Raw genomic sequence first — 22,750 nt, 5'->3', positions numbered from 1 at the left:
CTTCTCTCCTTCTCTCCTCCTGGGCCCTCTCTACTCCTCCCTTTCTCTACTCCTCCCCTGGGCCCTCTCTACTCCTCCCCTTCTCTCCTTCTCTACTCCTCCCCTGGGCCCTCTCTACTCCTCCCCTTCTCTCCTTCTCTCCTCCTGGGCCCTCTCTACTCCTGCTCTGCTCCTCCCCTGCTCTTACTCCTGCCTCTCCTGCACCCTTTCCCTTCTCTACTCCTCTCTCGTGGGCCCTCTCTACTCCTCCCCTGAGCCCTCTCTACTCCTCCCCTGGGCCCTCTCTACTCCTCCCCTTCTCTCCTTCTCTACTCCTCTACTCCTCCCCTGGGCCCTCTCTACTCCTCCCCTTCTCTACTCCCCTTCTCTCCTACTCCTCTACTCCCCTTCTCTACTCCTGGGCCCTCTCTACTCCTCCCTTTCTCTACTCCTCCCCTGGGCCCTCTCTACTCCTCTACTCCCCTTCTCTACTCCTGGGCCCTCTCTACTCCTCCCTTTCTCTACTCCTCCCCTGGGCCCTCTCTACTCCTCTACCCTCTCTACTCCTCCCTTTCTCTACTCCTCCCCTGGGCCTTCTCTCCTTCTCTACTCCTCCCCTTCTCTCCTTCTCTACTCCTCCCCTGGGCCTTCTCTACTCCTCCCCTTCTCTCCTTCTCTACTCCTGGGCCCTCTCTACTCCTGCTCTGCTCCTCCCCTGCACCCTTTCCCTTCTCTACTCCTCTCTTGTGCCTTCTCCAGCTCTGCTCCTCCCCACACCTGTCCTGCACCGCTCCTCTCACTCCTGCACCTTTTCCCGTTCTCCTCCCCTCCCCTCCCCTGCTCTGTTCTCCTCCGATAATCCCCTACTCCCTTCTCTGTTCTCATCCTCCCCTGTTCTGTTCTCCTGCTCTGCTCCTCCCTTCTCTACTCCTCCCTTGTGCCTTCTCCAGCTCTGCTCCTCCCCTCCCCACACCTGTCCTGCACCGCTCCTCTCTCTGCTCTCACTCCTCCCCTGGGCCCTCTGCTCCCGTTCCCTTCCCTGATCGCTCAACTGCTCCCCCCCTCTCTGCGCCTGCCTTCTCTACTCTCTCTGCTCCTCCCCTGCACCCTCTCCTACGCTGCTCCTCCCCTTCACCTCTCCCCTCTGCACATCTCTCCTCCTCCCCTCACTTACCACGCCCTCCTCCCCTCACTTACCACGCCCTCCTCCCCTCACTTACCACGCCCTCCTCCCCTCACTTACCACGCCCTCCTCCCCTCACTTACCACGCCCTCCTCCCCTCACTTACCACGCCCTCCTCCTGGCCTTCTCAGCATGTAACGCCCTCTGAAGTACATGTGCAGGTTAGCCAGCTGGCTTTGAACCCTGGACCTTCTGGTCCAGGGCTAGTGCTCATATCCTCTGAGCCACCGGGTCCTGCATGTTTGTAGCTCGTGTCCTGGCGTATATATCTTTATTATCACTTTCCTTATGCGATCAAATTACTATTAGAGTACACACACTCATGCAAGCTGGACTTGAACCCTTGACTTTCAAATCAAGCGACAGAAGTTGTGCCACTGAGCCACCAGGTCCTGGGCACTTGTGCCACCTTTATTAATACCAATTTGATCGCATAAGGAAAGTGATAGAGTACACACAGAATCAGGCAAGCTGGACTTGAACCCTTGATTTCCTAATCAAGTGACACCTCCGAAACAAACGTTAGGGCTCCTGCCGCTGTACCATCAGGTTCCGCAGTTTTGCTACAACTCCTGGCATATTTATCTTTTTTAACACTAATTCTATCGCAATTAAAAGAAATTTGTCATATATGTTATGGGTTGGAAAGTAAGGTCATTATATAAAATACATTCATTCCCATGCTGTAAGTGCAATAGTTTTAATTATTTATTATTTAAAGGACTTGGGATGATATATAGGGAGAACGTTAATGTATGAAGCTTTACCCTGACAGGTATCAGTGCAGTGAGCACCAGACTGTAATAATCATATATCATACTCATCATCCTTTAAAATCAGAAAATGTATGAAAACTTGACGTCTCCATTGAGGGCGCCATACGCATGTGACCTCCTGTTTGATGTTTAATATCACCTATATATATATTTCCTGCGTCATCCAAAGTATTTTGTATGTTATGGCCAAGAATGCATATACTTAAGTATGTACAAGTCAGCATTGTAGCTCTATAAGTAAAGGCACGTTTAATAACACAGCTGTATCACTACATGACATACCAGAGCCAGTCACACTGACGTATCCAGATGTCTCCAATACTGCGTTATTTTATAAAAGATCCAACACGATGTGACCATGTTTATTTATATCTGGTGTGGGTTAAAGCCCAATTTTTACATGTGCGTCGGACCTACGAAAGGTATAACTGGTCATTTCGGGCATTGCGAAAAAGATGAATACACAGACAATGAATAAAAACAAAATACAGAAATAAATCAGTAAAATTACAAAATCTCAACAATAACTGGCATATTTTGTTCATTAAAATACATAAAATGAAAATAAAAAAATAATTGAATATACTGCATTTTTATGACATTAAAACTTTTTCACTGAGTTCACACCAAACGCGAATGTAATTAAGCTACAAAGTCATTGCAAAGACACGTTAAGACGCGAACTCCCTGCATGCGGTGCGAATGACACAAAACGGGCGGCGAAGGTCGAACATATCGCACTTTTCCCGCAAGTAACAAAGAGCGTGTAACGCGATTGTACGCGTTTGGTGTGCATCCAGCGTTACACGTGCAAAATAATTTGTCATCTTCATCTGCTGATTCGTCTAATGCGGATAAATGTTGACGAATCTGCAGGCCATGAATCAACAGCAAGGCACACGTTCAGGTCACGTGTCTCGTGTGACACGTCGTTCTGGAGCTCGCGCACGGAAGTGTTTGGTCGCATCTGCCTTCAGAAGGAAATATACAGTAAAGGATTTAATACAAAATGGGTATGTTTGGATGAATTAAAGCACATTGTGTCAAGCATTATAAAAAGATAACCTAACTAGCACAAATATGATCTTAAAGCTACGTTTTTGTATGTTTACAAGTGAAAGTTGCCGCTCCACCACCAGTAACGCTAATGCTAGGGTGTTTGTTTGTTTGTTAGCATGCTATAAAACAAAATAACTCATGAATCTAGACAATGTTAAAGGTTGATAAAATCGTATGTGTCGTGGTTTGTAATGAATATCAGCATTTACGTTATAGTCATTACTTACCCGTATAATCCCATGATTTACACAATAACCATCAGATGTGTTACTTGAGTAACGTAGCAATTGTTCATTATCTTTTCGTAGGGGGCTTCTTCTCCAGCCTCTTCTCTGGCCTGTTTGGCACCAGAGAGATGAGAATTCTCATTTTGGGTCTGGATGGAGCAGGAAAAACCACCATACTTTACAGGCTGCAAGTGGGCGAAGTTGTCACTACTATTCCCAGTATGTGTTGTTTAAACTGGACTACTACTGCCTTCACGTGCACTCGGGAACTCTATAGTTCACACTTTAACCCGGATGTAACTTTTTTTAATGTTAGCAGATACTTGATTTAGTAGTAAACGGGTTGAAATGGGAATTATCTAATGTTTCTGAGAGCACGTGAAGGGCAGCATATACTTACAGTTTATACATGTGATGCAACGCCACCTAATTTGCTGTTTTCAATCACACAGCCATTGGTTTTAATGTGGAGACGGTGACATACAAGAACTTGAAGTTTCAAGTGTGGGATCTTGGTGGACAGACGAGTATCAGGTGATAATCAGCGTCTTTGAAATTCTCCTGCTTTAAAATTTTGTTAACAGACCAAGCTCATGGTTTGATTTCCCCCCGCAGGCCGTACTGGCGGTGCTACTACTCCAACACAGATGCTGTGATTTATGTCGTAGACAGCAGTGATCGTGACAGAATGGGAATCTCGAAGTCTGAACTTGTGGCCATGTTGGAGGTTGGTCAGATAGCTGTACAATATTTGGGAATATTCTGTTGTTGTCAATACAAATGTTTGACCATATCTTCTCTATTAGGAGGAGGAACTGAAGAAAGCCATCCTGGTGGTATTTGCAAACAAGCAGGACATGGAACAGGCTATGACCCCTACTGAGGTGGCCAACGCTCTTGGTTTACCTGCGCTGAAAGACAGAAAATGGCAGATTTTCAAGACATCTGCTACTAAAGGAACTGGTCTGGATGAGGCAATGGAATGGTAGTTATTCTTAAATATACACTTATACGAGTGGTAACCATGAGGCGTTGCTTATTTGTTGCCAATGTGTCTCATTGCAGGCTTGTGGAGTCACTGAAGAGTAAGCAGTAAATGCAGGCAAGCGGTCTTGTAAATACCCTGATCTGTGAACTTCAGAGACTTCTTATTGCGTGCCCCTTTGGACCAATGAAGGTATAATGAAGGCCACGCCCCTCCCAGGACAGAGATGTTGCAGATGTGTGAATGGAGCGTTCTTGGACTCAACAAATTTTTTAATATTTTTTTCCCCTTTTGCTCCTTGTCAATTGATGCTTTGTAGATTTTCTTTCAATATTCACTACATTTGTACTTGTCAGAGGTGTTTGCTTCGTAAAATTGCCTTTTTCCTGAATAGTGGGTGCAACTGGTATACTTACTGGGTAGATATTTAAGATTGATTGTCATTTGTATGCTTTGGATTTGTAACAGCATATTTATATTTGCACGTGTACAGGGGATAGCGCTTCTGCATAATGGCTGCAAAATAAATATGCAGTCCAGTTGTATTGCCTCACGTACAGACTTTGTTTTATTTAAAACCACTACACAAATCCATCTATTTATACGGACAACATGGGGTTACGGTATCTGGATTGAGAACAGTCTCTCTCACTACCTCCAAGCAGCAGGAAATTCACTTCATTATGGCCAAGTCTCTCACCGAGCTGCTTTTAGGTTTCTTTGCTGTATGTCCTGAACGCACAGCTTGAATTTTCCTCTTTTTGGTCTCAGTTTTCTTAAGTTGCTTCTTAATCTTCTTTTTGGCTGCAATGTCAGGCTTGACAACAGCCTGCCAGGGTTTAAAAAAATATAGTTTGATAAACAATTAATAATATTGTAACATGTAATTAGGACAAGGTTTTTAACAAAAATGTTGCAGCTCGTACCTGCATGGCCTTTTGTTTCTTGCGGGAAGCTCGTCTCTGAGTTGCCTCTTTCCGTACGGCAGCAAAAGCCAAAGAGAAACGCTCCAGACCGACCAGTTTCTTCAACAACTCGATCAATTCCTGAGCCAGGTTTTTTAGTGTGGGATCTGAGAAAGGAAATAAAAATCAAATCAATACTAACGTTTCAAAATGACCTTGTTTTGTCCGTAAAGGGTTTAAATTGTGGCATCTTACCCTGGTCTGCATATGTGCTGTCCAGCTCTCTGTAGAGAGGAGCAATAATCGTGGTCAGATAAGGCCCGAGCCGATCCTTGCCAAGTTCCACAGCTATTGCTCCCAAAAACTTAAACACACAAGTTCTCTGAAAAAAAGAAACAGGGCAGAGACACAATCAAAAACACAACTTATGGACAATATCAAGCTCAGGGTTGTCTAAGACATTTCCAACCAATCCTTAAACTTGGCCTCTATTAGAAGTGTACAGACATACAAACCTTCAAAGGCACTTTAGGTGTGTTAGCTGCTTCTCTTTTGGCCAACAATGAAAGTTTCTGTATCACCCAGAGGAGTGTCGGACATCTGTTCTCATTTTGTTGCTCCTCAGGCTCTTGCACTTCTTGATGTTCCTCTTTATCCATCTCTTCATCATCCTCATCCTCTTTATTCTCCTCTGCATTACCTGTCGTTTCTTCCTCCAAACCCTCTTCAATACCTTTCACCTCCTCTTGTTCCTTAGTTTGGGTTACAGTATCAGAATCTGCTGAGATGAGGTAGATCACCTTGGCCACGTAGAGCAAGTTCTTTATCACCTTGAGAAAAAAAATACAAAAACAATGATTTTACATTTTGATTGGTTAACTAACAATAGTCGTCATGCCTCAATCTGGATTGGTCTGGTTTTCTCACCTGCTCCCCGGAAGCAATATCTAGAAACTTTGACTGCAGTTGGTAACAGAAAGATAAGGCCAGCTCTCTCATCTAAAGCAAAGCGTGAAGTTGGAAAAGTGAGATTAGTTCAGTGAATCTTAGTTATGTTTTAACGGCACATGTAAACTTTGAGTTTCTTGCCTTCTGATCCAAGTTGTTAAAGAGAAAAACAGAGGCCACAGGCTGTGTATTGTTATGTGAGCTCCACTGTGTCACCAGATCCTCTGGTTTATGAGCAGCAAACAGCAAACCAAAGATCTGTGAAGCTGTCAGCCAAACCCAAGAGTGAGGGTACCTCAGATGTGAATCAATATGACCTGGACGGAAACAATATATGGTTATAAAATATACACGAGACATTGATATCTCGTGTTCATAATGTATGTTTTAAAAAAACTTTGGTCCTTTGTGTGAGTATTCGCACCCCAGGTGTTTGCGAGCAGGTCGGCAGGTTTGGAGAGCTCCAGAAAGGCGCAATCTTTGATGAGTTTGATGATAAGAGTAAGGTAACAGAACAACAGTCGATCCGCAGCCTTCTCGTCCTCCTCTTCCTCAATCTGATCAAAACAGCAGTCAATTTAACGATACAACATTCAAGAAACGGAAATGTTTCAATACACAGAAACAGCGCTCACATCATCAAAGTTGGAGGTGTGGATCTCTCTCTCTATCAGGGGTATCAGGCCTTCCAGTCTTCGGTTGAACTTTTCTCCTTCTACTTCTGCAAACAGCCCACACATCTGAGTTCCCAGTCGCCGTAGGGCCACCTGCAATATTCCCAAAACACGAATCCTGAAAGCTGTAACATTCAACTCATCTAAACTTCTAAGAAAAACAAGGGTCACAACTGACCTTCTCGCCTGTTAGCCAGTTGTTGACCAAGGTAAACATGGAATTCTGATGCTGCAAATCCAACTTTCTCAACAGTGACTTGACTGCAAGGGCGGCCATTTTCTTACAAGAGCCCGAATCGTCGTTCAGCATTACCAGCGATAACGGCACAAAGAACAGGCCACAGTGCTCCAGCAAGAGATTCTATGAATAGAAATCATTCATGTTAAAGAAAACGCAAAACAATGATTTTGCATTTTGATTGGTAAAAGAGAAAAAAGCTACCTGCCGTAAAAGAACCATATTTTATATTTTCATCAGTTTTTTAAAACTTCTATATGTAAATGACCTGTTATTGGTTAAACTCTTCATGTGTGAAATTAATATGTTGTTAAATACAAAAATTGCAGCAACGTACAACTGTTGGTCAGATTCAGAACTATCGGCACATTTACACAATATTAACATTATGTGTTTCCCATTTTTGCCGTTTAGTTTCCAAACTCTTATTCCATGTGATAACACCTTAACAAATCAACGTGATGCACATACAGGTCAGACGATACCTGAGGGAATGTCTGGAAAATGAAAGCCAGCATCTCAAGTGAGGACTGCCTGCCGGTATCATATTCATAACTGCAAAGAAAACAAAAACACTTTAATTTGACTGACACAACCGACATTAGAAAGACATTTAGCTTAAAATATACCTGAGTTGGGCGACTATAAAGTCAAAATGATTCTTCAGTTTCTTCCCCAGTGGATAGTCCATCAGGTACCTCAGGTAGATCTACAGTAGGAACAAAATACTTTTTCACGCATATGCCTCTCAAAATCGGTATGATAATGTCATCCTAGTAGTATTTTTTCTGCAAGTATAGTGACGGTTAAAAAAAATAAGCACATACCTGTCTGCATCGCATGCGGACCTGTTCGTGCGGCCCGTTGACAGAGAGCTTGGCCACCTTCTTCATCACATCCTCCATTTCCGGCACCACCAGTTTTCTGGAGAGAATCGCCTGCAGCACAAACAGACACAAACGTAAGACAATGATGCTTGTGATAGTATCCAACATGAGATATACGCTTCTTAAACCTTCAGTGAAAAATCCTTTTGTATCATTCAAAAGAATTGAATCTTGAAAATTTCAATTACACTATGACCCACAAAATGTTCAATAAGTCCTATCTACACGCACACAGGGTTTTATACAAACCAAGGCAGATAATTCGGGTTCAACTTACCCGCAGGAGACCAAATGCGGTGGCTTGTCGGGAGTTATCATATATGTCCTCTTCTGCGTATCCCAGAAGCACCTGCAGCTGTGTTTCTGATATACGCTGCTTCACACTCTTCACCAAAACTGTTATAGCCTAAAAAATAAAATAAACTAAAACTTGACATCGGGAACATGGAGAACTGGTGAAAGAAGTCTCTCAGGGGTGAGGCAAATACCTTGAAGCAGTTTTGAACCAGTGGGAAGTTCTCACCGCGAGCTGCTCCTGCTTTGGCGTAGTCCTTCAGCAGAATGAAGAGCTGTTTGGTCAGCTGATCGAAATTCTGCTCGACGGCAGGCAGAGGAAACTTCAGGATCCAAATGAAGGCCTGAAGGGCTTCTGTAATGACCTGCGGTGCATAGGTAAATATCAAACAGTTTTGACGTATTAACAAAATCACGGAGACAGATAAGCAGGGAACGCTTATTAACTTGAAGACAGGAAGGTATTTCAGACCTTTACGTGCATCGAGCTGAGACAGTCCAGAAGGAGAGACACAAACGGATCCAACATCTCCTTCACTGACACCACAGATGAGTTCACTTTTGACGTCTTCAGACTGCAGTAGAGCAACTGTGAGAAGTGATTTCAGAAACAACACTAAATATATTTTCTGAAATGTATTTTATATTTTCACGTAGGGATAGGCGGAATGACCAAAAATGTATTTCACGAAATGAGTACATTTATTTTACGGTTAACAATATATTTCACGGTAACAATCTTCCATTATAATTCTATTCTTATATCTCATTTTTCTTAGACTATTTATTTGAATGCTCACAATATTCAAAATATATCTTCTAATATAGTTCTGACAATGAGATTTATTATTTATTCATCTTCTGGCTATATCATATGTATACACTAGGAAGTATAACAATGAAGTTTGAATATAAGCACAAACAATGAGAGTACAAGTCTATGACTGGTGTTATAAAACTGGTGTTCATGGGGTCTGTAGTGAAGGTCTTCATCGCTATTTACTCTATTAGATGCGCCGGACTGGAGCGAATCACCAAACTACAGACTGAAAGCAGCTCAAAAGTTTTTTTTACAGTTGACACAAAGGTTTAGATTGTCTTACGCTTAGACCCGTTTCCACCAGGATGTGCGTGTTGGTTTTGCTATTAATGGCGGCTCTGACTCCGCCCCTCTTGGGTGTGGGCAGCAGCAGCAAGCAGCTCGGCGGAGGCAGCCGAGGGTCCGGAGGGGGAAGGATCTTCTCTCTGGAAAAAGAAACTGTTTAAAAATCTCAGATCTCGTGCGAATTACGACACCAACGTTTTCACACACGCATCGTTTCATACTTGTTTTTGCCGGTGATGAGCGGGAGACTTTGGCTCACGAGGCCGTGGCTAAGCAGAAGGATGGACTGAGGACTCATGCTCTTATTCACTAGAAGACCAGCCACGATTCTCTTGAACACAGCGTGCACTCGCTTGGACACCTTTAAACTGACGGTGTTCTCCAGTATCTGAAAAATGGAAAATAAATCGTTTTAATCTCACTTTAAACTGAGCTTTCAATGGGGCGGGTGTCAAACGGTTGTTTACCTCCTTGAGGGGTAAGATGAGGTGAACAATGCGCTCTTGACTGCAAAACCGTGCCATTAACTCATACGCGTCGAAGCTCTTGTTGTGACGGGCTTCCATCACTTTGGAACAGATTCCTTTGATGTCCTTTTCCTCGGCAACGTCCCCAAACAGCTCGTTGTTAAAGATCTGGTCAGGGAAGAGCGAGTTAGCCCATGAAAATCCAAACACTCGACTGTTTGTTTGAAGAAAAACAACACTGAGGCTTTACCGTGATGAGCAAGTCCATGCACGGATCGAGATCTCCTCCGGTCAAGGATGGACTCAGGATGGAGAGTAATTGGTACGCGGTGAAGGTCAGCACATGGACCTGAAAAGCAAATAACATTTTGTACAAAAACACACTGCACAGTATACACTTCTTATGTGCTTAAACATGAATGTTACCTGATAGCCCTTCACTAGGACACCCTTCATCTCTCTGAGCAGATAATGAAGGTATTGATGTCCCAGCGTCTCTATAATCTTCACCAAAGTGCTTCGAGCTACATCACGGATCTCCTCGAAACGACTCTTCAGGTGAACGCACACTCTCAGCAGGACACTAATAACAGATATATAACAAAAAAAAGTGAAACGAACGTTAAAGGAACAGTTTACCCAAAAACTCTGTCTTAATTTACCAACTCTCAGTTTGGTTAAACCCGATAGAAAGATATTTGAACAAATGCTTGTAACCAAACAGATCTTGGCTAACATTGACTACCATAGTAGGGAAAATGACAATGTTTGTCAAAAGTGCTCCACAACGGTTCTTAAACAGAACAATAAATGTATGTACAAGCAATTATTCCTACTATGGTAGTCAATGGTGTACCAAAACTGTTTGGTTCCAAGCATTCTACCAAATATCTTTCTTTGTGTTCATCCGAACAAATCAATTTATACAGATTTGGAACAACTCAAGGGCGAGTAAATGAAGACTAAATTAATTGTTTTTGGGTGAACCGTTTCTTTAAGTATGAATTACTGAATTTGAGAAACACTTGATTTCTCTAGCATGTGCACAAAAATGCACTCTCTCACCCAGGTAAGTTGGCCTCCATGATGTCCTGCGGTAGAGACCTCATGAGCTGAATCATAGCGAAGGCGATGGGAACTCGGACCACTTCTTCGTCCATCACCTCCTTAGACTTCACAGTCTTGTGCTCTTCGTCACGTTTTACCTGAAACAAACGCAACGGCAAACAAATGATTCCAGAGCTCCTATGAAATTGTTTCACAGAAACAGAGCGAGACTGATTGGCTTTAATGTACAACTATATGCATCCATCACATTTCCTTAAATATTTTTATAATGAAAACCGACAATATTGAGGAGGATGAGGGAGCTCTGACCTTTGCAATGAGGCACTTGTGAAGTTTAGGCAGGACGCTCTGAGTGACCGTCTGATGAATGGAGGAAATCAGCGCCTCCAGATCTTGCTGACTCTGAGGAAGTCCACTGCTGACAACAGGGGGCGCTTTCTTCGCCTGACTCTCTTTGCCCTCTTTTGCATTGACAGACACTTGTGTTTCGGTATCCATGGCATTCGTTGTCCTGGAAGCAGACGCTCCCGCATCATCCGTTTCCATGGCATCCTCATCATCGCTTTCGTTCATCTCCATGGTTTCTGCCTCCTCGTCTTTAGCCTCTTCCTCCACAACAACAGGCTCTGATACAAAACAACCACAATTAAACACCATGCAGATGAACAAGCATACGATGACTGTCTCAAGGTGACAAACCAACCTGTCGTTCTGTTTTTGGCAGCTTCGACTTCTTTACTGAGGGTCTGGTGGTCAAAATGGAAGGCCTCAAGAACGGTCACCAGCAAGCTGCAACGACAAAAAATCCAGCGAAGTTTTAAAAGAAAAATATGTGATCGTCAACAAAGGCACACAACCGCACTATGTGTACCTGACAGCTAGTTTTTGTTCCGTTAATCCCATCTGTAGTATATGGACGAATTGCTTGAGGTAGTACAAATACTGAGACCAGGACAGACGTTTGCATACGGCACCAATCAGCTCCACTGCGGCTGTTGTCATGGGCTCATACTGGGACACAAAATTATTTATCGTTTTAAAACCGACAATAAAACAGCAGTGATGAAAAAACTGACAAAAAACTGACGAACAGACCATCAGCAGCTTTTCGTCAAACAGAGCGATCATGGCATAAGGCATGATGTAATTCTGCATGGCGCGTGAAGACATCACAACCGTGCCTTCGGTCAGCTGCTTGGCGAACTTTCGGAGCGCTCGTCCCCTCCTGTGCATCTGAAACGTATGTGAATAACGTCACAACGGTTTACAGGAATTCTCCACACTGTGGGATGGCGAAAGCAAGCGTCCTGATGTTACCTGGATGTGTTTCATATGCTCAAAGAAATCGGACTCTGGATCGTTGTGATCCGTCAGCTGCACCAGGTCACGAAACTCTGATCGGTCGGGGAAGGTCTTGATAAGACTGGCCAGAACTGTGGTGAAATCGTTTCTCACACTCTGAAAAAAAAAGAGTTGAAATAATGAGATCGAAAATGAAAAGAAACACAAAATACGATTTTTTGAAGAACATTGCAAACTAAACAACATTGTCCACCAATTGAGTTGCAACCACGAGACATTTCTGAAAAAAATCTAATTTTTTGTTCAACAGAACAAAATTTATAAAACTATTTTCCCTACTATGATAGGCCAAGTACTGTTTGGTTACAAGCATCCTACATAAGAAAGAGTCAGGATCTGTTTGGGCGTTTGTACCTCAGTCTTGCTCTTTAAACCCTTGCGCACTGCATCTAGTATTGTGCACTGCACAATCTCTCTGTATTCCACTTTTGGACATCCGACTGAGGCGAGCTGTGTCATTACCACTGACAGACACATGGTGGCGCAGTCAGCCAAAGACATGTCGCCGATCTGTGACGAAAAAAAGAAAAGAGCATTCAATGTAGGTCATGTTCCAAAGAAGGCCAAAAAGATCCATTATGTGATTTAAGAAATGAACGGAAGAGATTGCTGTATCACCTCTATAGAGTGAAAGCAGTTGTGCATGACAGCGCTCAGGTAGTTGAGATCCAGCGTGCTCATCTCTTTAATGTACTTGTTGGCATTCTGGAAAGCCGCCAGTCGAACATCGAAGTGAATCTCATCTAGATGTCGACTGTCAAATGCGCTGAGCTGGCGTAGAGAAGAGACACAGTTGCACATAAAGGAAAATTTAATGAAAGAAAATCTTTTTTTTCTGAATGTTATAATGAGCGTTTACCTCAATGACAAGGTCTTTGATGTACGTAAGGTCGCCATTCAGGTCCGACAGGGTCTGTTTGGAGAGCAGAGTTCCATCAGGAAGGTTTTAAAGAGGACAGATATATAAAGTATGTGTTGAAACTGACCTTGAACACCTCGCACAAAGCCTGACGCGGGACTTTGTCGTGGATGACGGAGCAAAGTTTACAGAGAGGTTTGAGGAACACGTGGGGATCCGAGCATTGCCGCAGTAAGTTCTGCACCGTACCGAGAATGTCCAACTCTGTTTCCTAAAGGAAAATTATGTAATGAGATAAGTTTTACCGTTAATAATCAATTACAAATTTTATATTATAAGTCTGGGTTAAAAATAAACAAAACAGAAATGGTAAATAAGATGCAAAAGTTACAGATTGGACCTTTTATTGCACACAAATTATTCAGAAAAATATTTCCGAACAGCTGGTGAGAATAAATAGTTTAATTTCACTAATTTAAAAAAAAATGTTTTACAATTTTATCAGGGACAATGGGTTGAGTGTGGGGCACAGAAAAACTACAGTCATTTTAATCAAGTTTACACACCTGAGCAGTGTTTGGCTTGTGAAGGTAAGGCAGAAGTAAACTGATTAGCGTTGAGCTCTGTTGCTTATCGGTCACAAACCTGCTGATCCTGAAACCGAACAAAAAATTTTAAACAACAGTTTCGCCCACAGAACATCCGTTAAAACGCACATACAAAAACAGACATACTTTGAGAGGACGTTGAGCTCTTTGCTCACTTGAGTTCTGAACTTTTTCTTCTTGAGCCGTTCGGAGTTCCTCACGACGCTGCTTAGGTACTGAAGAACCACAGAAACATGAGGGAGCAGCAGACGGCAACCCACCATCAAAGATTCTACAGAAACAAGAGAGAGAGATATGCATCAAGTCAAACAAACCAAATACCGGTACAAACCGCGAGGGCTCGGCTCACAGTACCTGTGCTGTCAGAGCTCGGCTCGGCCTCCGGGATCACACAGTTGTTCACGATCAGCTCGGACTCGTTCTCGGTGGGTTCGAAGTCCGGAGTGATCAGCAGACTCTCGGCCATGTCCATCACCATGGCCACAGTGTTGGGAGACACGTTTTTGACAGAGAGCAGAGAAAAAAAGTTAAGGAGAATGTCACACTCGGGGTGGCCGGGTCTCTGCTTGGCAAGCAAAGGAAAAAATCTGAAAGAAAAGATGGGAGTATGTTATTTATAATAAAACAAATAACATCCAAATAACATTAAATGATATAATCCTAATAAAAACCATTGTGATTTTTTCTCTTGCAACCTAAAAGCCGACTGGCTCTTCAATAATGAAGTCACCTTGCATTTCGGCTCCAGACATAGATGAGCTTCAGGAGTGGAGTTGGTGCATAAGGGCTTTCAGTCGGCAGACGACAAACCTGATAACCAAAACACGCACAATAATCTGAATGAGATGGTCTGAGAACTGCCCTGAAAAGTTTTAGATGCTTTGTGATGCTTAAGGTCTGACTTTTTCTAGCGTGGTGTAAAATATTTGTCTCTCAAACAAACACACACAAACCTGAGGCCAAACCACCGCTTCAAACACAGCATCCAGCTCATCTGCAGTGAAGCTGTAAGACTCAAAGCCTTCAATGAAGTCCTGTATGTGCAGAATTCCCAGCCGACGCAAGTTCTTCAGAGGGCTGATGCAACCGGTCGTCAGCTACGGCAACACAGAGAACAACACGGGACATCAGTACCCCAAAAACTCCAACTGAGTATATAAGAAATGTTTTATTTTTCACCTGATCCCTATGATCCAGTAGGAAGGAGACAGAGGCTGTGATGCAGAGCAGAATCTGCAGAACTTTGGGCAGGTGGATATGGATGAGGTGACCCAGTTTATGGATGATGATGTCGATGATGTTGAGCAAGCTGTGCAGCCGACCCACAGGCAGAGCGGCGGATGGATCCGTCTCGTCTACGGCCCGCTCCACCGCCGCTAAACACGGACCTGGTCATCGATGAAGAGCGTAAACAGGAGTGTGTTTTAAGATAATGGGTGACAAAAACCCTCACAACTTTCAGGCATTTATTTTGGGTGTATTGTCAGGCCATGTGACGTCAGTTCTGTCTTTTGAGTTAATGTATTTCTGTGTTTGTAGGACGATGTCTGGACACTACTAACACATCTGTAAGACTTCAGTTTCCTTTCTGGGTTTTTTGTTGATGTATGTGTGCCATGTGCTCCTCTATCTGGAGTCTGTAAGCTCCGCCCCCTTGTTTGCATCCTCATCAGTTCACCTACCTCACCTGCTCTCATCATCACTTAAAGGCAGCATTAAAAGGCATGTAAGGGGTTACCTTCGGCATGGTGATGAACAGGTTCCAGCAGAAGATCTATGAACATGCCCAGCTCCTCCGGCTGACATCCCGCCAGGAAACGCAGCACTATGGACGAGCGTGAGGTCGCGGCCGACCTCCCCTGAAACTTATTACCAATCCTGGTGCGCATCCGCCCATACAAAATCCTGCAGAATAACCACTCAGCATCACATTTACTCTTGGAGAGGATGCAAGATTGTCACACGAATCGTGTGTGTGAACGCACCTCATGAGCATGGGGATGAGTTGAGGTCGGTGTGAGGTCTGCACCACCGTTCCCTCGTCTGCAATGTTGAAGTGGACAATTTCATCTTTGAAATACTTGTCGTCCAAAAGCCTCTCCAGGTTAACTCTGTAAATAATGAGAAAATACGTCAATCATTATGGACATAAATTAAACTAATGAGGAACATCAGTGCTACGGCAAAGTTTAGAAAAGGTCTCTCAGTGATTCTTCAAGCCATCAATTGGTATTTATAAATTATGTTTTAATCTGGGAAATTAACGTTCGAAAGCATAACAAAAACAAGGTTAGGAAGTTCTATTCTTCCTTATAACATTTCCTCACATAAATCTAAAAATTAGGTCAGCAAGACAAGCCTCAAAGTATTTTCCCTGGTACAAAATATCAAAAGTGAACAACTCAAGAGATGTGAAATGAATATCATAATAGACTAAAAGACTTCCTGAGGCAACCGATCCGGATCCAACCCTGAACCAGTTAGAAGAAACCCAAGAGCTTTACTGTAGATAACATCACTCTCAGCTCTGGATATAAGGCTTTCTATTCAGACGGTGACCTACTTACTCCACCTCATCCTGATAAACACAGTTATTATTGTTTCTGGAAAGAAAAATTATGAGCAAAGCCAGCAAAGACCTGACAATGAATACTGGCACTCACTTGTATGGAACAATGTTTGGGTCTTTGTATGTCATCAAGCAGTCCAATGCTATTTTCTGCATTTGTTGGTCTTTATGACATAGTAGCTGTAAATTTTAAGAAATGAGATTAGTTTCATAGACGTTCACACTGCAACGATGATGCGAAGCTGGAAAAACTCACCTCTGTGTACAGTTTGTATAAGCTCGGCTCCAGGTACAAAGATCTGGGGTTGGTGAATTTGGAGAAGACCTTCAGGTGAGCAATGAGTTGCCTTTAAAAATAAAAAATAAAGTTGTTTGTTAAATATATATATAAATTGAAATTCTTTAAGTAGGTCAACAGATGAATAAGAGAGTTGTTAGAGGATCAGATTTTCACTTACTTGGCAGCTGCTCTTCTTGGCACTTTCCTCTTGGAGTGTTTGGAATTATCCTCATTTTCTTCATCCTCCATGTCAGCATCATCATCCTCAGCCATCTCCTGTTCTGATGAAGAGCTGATCCTCTTCAGAAAGTTTTGGGTGGGAGCCACTAGCAGGTCGGCCGGGTAGAACTCATTACTGCCGTAAACAGAAATCACAAACAACAGGTTTTTATAGGGAACTTTGTCCGTTTGAGTGTAACTTTCAGCGTTGGTCAGACAGGCCGTTTGCCCGTTCCATGCACCTGATGAAGCGCAGCAGTAACGGGCTGAGCTCTCGGCTGCGTGGCTCCACTCTGTCTGGAACCTGGGCCATGGTTCGCCACAGCAGATTGCGGAAGTTTGTGAAGTCTGTTCGCTCGCTGGGATCTGATATCTGGTCCAGCTGTTCTAGAAACAGAACTCCAACATCACCGCTGTCAATCACATCTGTTCCCGGGCCTCTTATCCGCACTACGGCTCGATTATTTCCATCATCCTCATCATCTTCCTCCTCCTCCTCCAATTGCAGCTCTTGCTCTGAGAACCGAATAGCATGCGATCATGTTTATTTAAAAAGCATATAATGTAATTATTTTCCAGGATGTATGAGCAAAAGAAACTGGGTGCCTTATTTTAAAACAAACTCACCAGCTAAACCAGCAACCATCTCCAGATGTTCACAATACACCTTCCAGAATGACTTATTGTCCATTTCTTTAGCATGTGACCTGGACCAATAAAAAAACATTAAACCACAAATCAACACAAAATAATGGGGAGAGAGAGAGAAAAAAACGTAAGCATCAGTGTTGCACTTACACCAGCAGATCAATAACAGGATCCCACAAAGGTTGGAAATTCACAAACAGCATTGCAATAAGATAACGGAGAGGAGCCTGTAAAAACAAACAATAAATTCATTAAGACAACACTTTTCAAGTCATTCACACACCGGTTAAATGCATTTATTAAAGGTTAAGCTTGCCACCTCATGGAAAGGTCCGCGAGGCAGACAGGACTGAACTAGATCATGACGGAGTTTACGAAGATGTAGCAGCTTTTCTCTGTAGTCCTGAACGGTGGCTGGAATTAGCTCTGCTTGCAGACAGATGGAAAACACCGTCTGTACGGTTGAGCTGTCCTCTCCCTGAAGAAAAAAAACCCAAAGTTATATTTATTAACACATCTGTGGATATCTGTTTACAGCAATGTGTAACAAAAATCATTACCTGCGCTGGGAGATCAGCCTCAAAGTTTGACATAATTCTCAAAGTCAGTAGACGAATCTATAGAGAACAGAGAACGATTATAATTTGTAAATGCAAAACTGCTCACAGAGAAGTGATAACACACACTGTGTTACTCTTTACCTTAGACAAGTTGGAGGAAAAATTGGAATGAAGAACATGATATAAATCCAGCAGGGAATCATGGGAAAGCTGCGAGGAGCAACCGTTTAGGGAAAGTCTGGTGTAGTACAGATCTCCCAGCAACAGCGCTGAAAGATCTGTTGGGAATTTTCTGAAATATGCACAAACACAAAAATAAACCTTATTATCCAAAAATAATGTTTTGACGCAGATAATTGTGTTTTTTATTGAGACACGTACTCTATGATGCCTCTGACCAGCTCTACTGGAAGTAATGATAACACCACTGCCGTCTCTTTGAAACTCAGCAGTGTGCTAAGGGCCTGTCGGGCTACAAACAGACCACCTGAGACGACAGAATTACAGGGTTAGGATCTCAATACACCTTACAAAGTTGACATTTCTATTACACAGACTTTACCGACCTCTGCCCAGGGTTTCACTGCACACTTCACCCAGTAATCTGTTCAGCAGACTGGTCACTGCCGCTATAACTCTCGCTGCTTCTAAAGGTCTGCAAAACAACATCTTGGCATTATATCACAAATACTGAACTACTTCTTTTAGCCTATAACTTGTAATAAAAAATGGCTTGGACTAAAACGAAAATGTTATTAGACAAAACACAATTGCAGAGCCAGGCAGAATCTAGGCCGGATTTTTTGTTATTTCTGGAAAAGTCTGCAAGTGGTATTAAAGGTGTTAATATACAATTAACAACACATTAAAATCTAAAGCTATTGTTTTCTAAACATTTCCATCTTTAAAATCAGAATACACCAAACAAAATGAATACTCTAGATTATACTGGGTCAATAATGTGCATTTCAAGACCATATAATTATATTGTGTCAAATTAAATATTACCTATGCAAGAATATTGCACTTGATACCCACAGGATTCTGGGTTGAAAAATAATTTTACCTGACATGTGGAAGCAACACCAACGCAGCCCAAGGAAGAGAAAGATCAGAAAGCGGTTGGTCCACAGGGACGTCTATGAAAGACATAATCATCTGGGGAACAGACACATGCTGGTCTCTTTCAGGTCCAGATGATCTAAAACAGAATTATCATAGGTCACTTAACTTTTTTTTTGTAAAGAGTTCATTTGCAAAAATGTGTTTTGAAAAAAAATCAAAAATAATGTTCTAAATTGTGTTGGTAAGCTGTATTGTTTGAGTTACTATTACTTAAAAACAGCAGTTTGATTTGTATTACTTGGACGGCACTATAAAACATGTTTTTTTAAATGTATATGTTTTTGCAAACAAATCCTAATCATCATAAGCTCGCAGCACTTTAGCCGAGCTCATACCTGAGGTGCTGCCCAGTAAAGACCAATGGGTACTTCTCAAAAGCCATGGAGCCGTCTGTGGGGGGCGGAGCTTTGGACAGAATCAGTCTGACCAACAATTCCAGAACCAGATGCTTGTTCACAGAGTCTTCGGCGTAGAAGATTCGCTCAACATACACAAGCAAACTTGGCAAGAACAACTACCGGAACATACATATAGTAGATCCATCAGAGTAATATTAAAACGGACAGAAGTTAATCTTAAAGATGCTTTATCGACACAATCATACCTGCTCAAACTGTTTCATATCAAACATTTCTTCAGAAAACGCTAAAATGAGGTCTCTGTCTATTCCGCTATTGAAGACCTGAGAGTGACCGGAGAGGAAATTAGATCATCGGGAGCACAGGATATCAGAAGGACACACAAACATTTGTGCAGGTTAAGACTGAACATACCTTTTTTACTAGATCCTGGATACTGCTAGCGGGTAATGACAGATTCTCCCCCATAAGAAAAGAAGTGACCACTTGCAATAATAGTCTGCACGAGGAGTACGAGAGTCCGGAAGCCTGAACTAGATGAAGAAGCGTCTACGTGTGACAAAAACATAGGTGTTAAATACAAATATAATACAATATATCATATGAGAGATATGATTTCTAATCTTTTAAGAAACGAAGCACACAAACTCACCTCACAGACCGACGGTGGATTTGTGATCTTCACTCCTTGGCGATGCTCCACCAGGGTGTGGTAGATATACAAAAGCCTCTCCAAGTGTTCATTAGCCTGGTTGGCATTGCTCGCTTCTAGTTTTTCAAGAACTTCTTTCAGAGAGCCCTGCAAACAGCGAGTCGATGTGCCAAAAGCAAAGACAACAAACACAGTACATTAAGAACTGGATCATAAACACAAGTTCCTGTTATTTTGAAGAAGGTTAGAACACATCTCCTCACATGTAAGGCATCCCAAAGCGGCACTAGATGTTCTCGATCAACATAGTTGGCTGAAGACTCGACCATTTGATCCAGAGCTTCTTTAACGGAGTCCAAAGAGACATCCTGCGTGTCGACTGGTCCAAGTTTCTTCAGCACCACTGGAAGGGCCTGAAAATAAGCGTGTCATTAATTCCCTCTGACAGAGTAAATGCTAGTTGTCTTGGCTTTCTGGAACAATGATCTTACTGTAGCGGCACAGGAGTGGAACATGTTGCGGACTCCACGACACATTTCAAAGATCAGCTGACCTACTCCTTTGACCTTCTGAGGATGCTCAGACAGGTTGGAGAACATGAGTGTAAACAGAGCTTCATGGTCTACAACCTGTGGAAGAAGAGACGGGCACATTTAGCCTACCGACTTCTCATTTTCAAAGTAAGTTAGAAGGAATGGTAAAGACTTACTTTTCTCATCAAAAAAGAAAAGCTCTCAGCAGCAAAGTTACGGATATGATCCTTCTTGTGAGCCAAAAGTTTACTGTAAAGACTGATTTGAAAAAAAAAATACATATAAAGCATGTACGCAGTCACGTCATCATTTTGGTATGTTTGATTTTGTCCATTTGAACCTTTTGAGCAGTTTTCTCACCTGTAAATCTTGTCCATATCCTTTACCATCATCCTCCAGAGGTATTTGTAAAGGTACGACAGACAGGTGAAAGCCCATTCCAACACCTCAGTGTCCTGTTTGTCTAACAAAGATGTGATGATGATGAAGAAATCAGAGAAGTGGGGGTAAAAGTCCATCTGGAGGTCCCGGGCAAGCTGAACTATAAGACTAAAAGAAACAAGAATTGTTATCAAGCTTTATTAAAGCCTTGCACCCATTTTACTTTTATAATTGCTGAAAAAATCCAACAAGCCTTATTGATGTCTCTTGATATACGTGCATGTATTAACTAAACCTGCTCTTACTCCAATAGAGGCTGATAAGCCATGCTGTTCTTCACAGAAAGATGCGTCTTCAGACTCTCCACGATGGTATTTTGGTGAAACACTAGCATGTTGAAGGATTGACTCTTCCTCGACACCTCTCGCTGAAAGGTAGCTGTAAAGCACATCCCTGGATTAATGCTCATGCAAGTGATATGAACATCAATGCCGATAAACAAAATCTCACATGCCACACCAACAAGAACCTTGGCCACTTACTGAAGTGTTCTGTCAAATTGAGGTCTTTCCATTTCATTAGACTCTCAAAGAAGTGGGTTTCCACCTCCTAAGAGAGAAAATGAGCAGAATGAGAATTATATTGTTTCTTAGACAATGTCAGCAGAGAGTTATTTAAAAGCAACATACCTCAGCATAGCTTCCCGTTCGATCAATGCGATGGATGACATCTATGTTTACATTCGCGAGTCTTTCGGAAAACGTGAGATACTGAAACAAGAATGAGATTGATAAGACACTTTACATTCAATTCTACAAAATTCACGGTTGAAAAAAATCACATCATTTTGCCACATAATTCAGAAATATTGTGTAATTGCGACTCTACAGTAAGTACCGACACAAAAGCAAGTGTGTAATGTGTGAGAAATAAAACAAATTTCGACAGCGTGACGCGTGGTCTCGAGCACGAGCTGTATATTCTACTTATAAAATAAACTTACTCGGAAAGTATTTTCTGACTTATGCGACGCGGGCTTTGTTTTCAGCTTCATTTTGTTGTATTATTAGACAACCAAAAACCGTAATACAAAAACTAGTAACTAGCAAAATAGAAGTGAATGGCTGTGTTGAAGTTGTTGATACACATGCCGTGTAAGGAGGCCGCCATCTTGAATGACGCATCACGGGCAATGCGCTGACTTTTATTACTTTTCAAAAGAAAAGCACATCTTTCAAAATAAATGACTATAAAATAATTTCCTTTTCTGATGTTACATTATAAGAAATATATATATGTTGTATAGTATTTAAACATTTCAACTTGGAAACAATAAGGTTTCATTTGTTCACATTAGTAAACTACATTCGTTAAAATAATAAGCTATCAATGAATGATAACTTATACAGGATTTCAGTGCTGAGGTCGAGACTCGGACTAGAGGCCATATTTTAATGAGCTTGGTCTTGTCATGCATTTTGACTCGGTCTCGACTCTAAGATGTAAAAATTACATCTTTTGGACATATCTTTGCAGAGGGAGAAGTCATAATTGTAATAAAATGACCTTTACATCACTTACTATGTGGAGTTTTTTACTCTCAACTAATAATATTTCTTAACTAATCAGTCTAAGTACATAAAACACAGTGTACATGCCATGGTATATTTAATGCACTCTATGAGCTTGGTGCCAGTTTTGTTTCCACCAAATATTGAACATATTCTTGTTTCAGACCCACCCAACCTTATGTGGACTCTGACTTGGACTCAACCCTCTCTGGTCTATGTATTGACTTGG

General features: G+C 42.2%; 2 protein-coding genes across 2 annotated transcripts; one reads left to right on the top strand and one right to left on the bottom strand.

Annotated features, from left to right (window-relative positions):
- Positions 1 to 2,812: 2,812 nt before the first annotated feature.
- Positions 2,813 to 5,008, top strand: arl1 (ADP-ribosylation factor-like 1). Its single transcript, XM_079454951.1, has 6 exons — positions 2,813 to 2,951; positions 3,306 to 3,443; positions 3,677 to 3,758; positions 3,840 to 3,951; positions 4,031 to 4,209; positions 4,290 to 5,008. Exons 1-6 carry the CDS (start codon positions 2,948 to 2,950, stop codon positions 4,318 to 4,320), a joined length of 546 nt encoding a protein of 181 aa, XP_079311077.1. The 5' UTR covers positions 2,813 to 2,947; the 3' UTR covers positions 4,321 to 5,008.
- utp20 (UTP20 small subunit processome component) lies at positions 4,752 to 22,146 on the bottom strand. The gene is made up of 62 exons (XM_079454950.1): positions 21,954 to 22,146; positions 21,640 to 21,720; positions 21,493 to 21,559; positions 21,256 to 21,388; positions 20,930 to 21,118; positions 20,746 to 20,827; positions 20,528 to 20,665; positions 20,300 to 20,449; positions 20,037 to 20,183; positions 19,799 to 19,933; positions 19,630 to 19,707; positions 19,361 to 19,539; positions 18,967 to 19,101; positions 18,467 to 18,555; positions 18,282 to 18,387; positions 18,042 to 18,192; positions 17,901 to 17,957; positions 17,660 to 17,818; positions 17,491 to 17,567; positions 17,320 to 17,399; positions 16,935 to 17,208; positions 16,652 to 16,828; positions 16,450 to 16,540; positions 16,288 to 16,373; positions 15,610 to 15,735; positions 15,363 to 15,529; positions 14,804 to 15,012; positions 14,578 to 14,721; positions 14,355 to 14,434; positions 13,979 to 14,211; positions 13,751 to 13,895; positions 13,583 to 13,670; positions 13,144 to 13,287; positions 13,017 to 13,070; positions 12,776 to 12,928; positions 12,512 to 12,667; positions 12,113 to 12,253; positions 11,891 to 12,028; positions 11,667 to 11,806; positions 11,499 to 11,584; positions 11,105 to 11,421; positions 10,793 to 10,932; positions 10,154 to 10,310; positions 9,978 to 10,076; positions 9,728 to 9,895; positions 9,482 to 9,648; positions 9,259 to 9,400; positions 8,628 to 8,744; positions 8,350 to 8,520; positions 8,139 to 8,267; positions 7,802 to 7,912; positions 7,604 to 7,683; positions 7,460 to 7,529; positions 6,915 to 7,097; positions 6,698 to 6,829; positions 6,487 to 6,619; positions 6,204 to 6,379; positions 6,042 to 6,113; positions 5,630 to 5,944; positions 5,370 to 5,496; positions 5,136 to 5,281; positions 4,752 to 5,038 (listed from the first exon to the last, which is right to left on the bottom strand). Exons 1-62 carry the CDS (start codon positions 22,002 to 22,004, stop codon positions 4,883 to 4,885), a joined length of 8,424 nt encoding a protein of 2,807 aa, XP_079311076.1. The 5' UTR covers positions 22,005 to 22,146; the 3' UTR covers positions 4,752 to 4,882.
- Positions 22,147 to 22,750: the final 604 nt, after the last annotated feature.

This window comes from Barbatula barbatula (assembly GCF_947034865.1).
Source record: "Barbatula barbatula genome assembly, chromosome: 4".
Taxonomy (NCBI): Eukaryota; Metazoa; Chordata; class Actinopteri; order Cypriniformes; family Nemacheilidae; genus Barbatula; species Barbatula barbatula.
The sequence above is the reverse complement of the archived record's forward strand: the minus strand, read 5'-3'. Positions and strand labels throughout refer to the sequence as shown.

Bases quoted from the DNA above. Each gene is read 5' to 3' on its own strand.
- utp20 (XM_079454950.1), bottom strand. From the start codon at position 22,004: ATGAAGCTGAAAACAAAGCCCGCGTCGCATAAGTCAGAAAATACTTTC. The intron at 20,828-20,929 runs GTGAGAAAACTG...TTTTCAAATCAG, and splicing joins GATATGGACAAGATTTACAG to TCTTTACAGTAAACTTTTGG. The intron at 15,013-15,362 runs GTAACCCCTTAC...ATCGATGACCAG, and splicing joins TGTTCATCACCATGCCGAAG to GTCCGTGTTTAGCGGCGGTG.
- arl1 (XM_079454951.1), top strand. The intron at 3,759-3,839 runs GTGATAATCAGC...TTCCCCCCGCAG, and splicing joins GGTGGACAGACGAGTATCAG to GCCGTACTGGCGGTGCTACT. The intron at 4,210-4,289 runs GTAGTTATTCTT...GTCTCATTGCAG, and splicing joins CTGGATGAGGCAATGGAATG to GCTTGTGGAGTCACTGAAGA.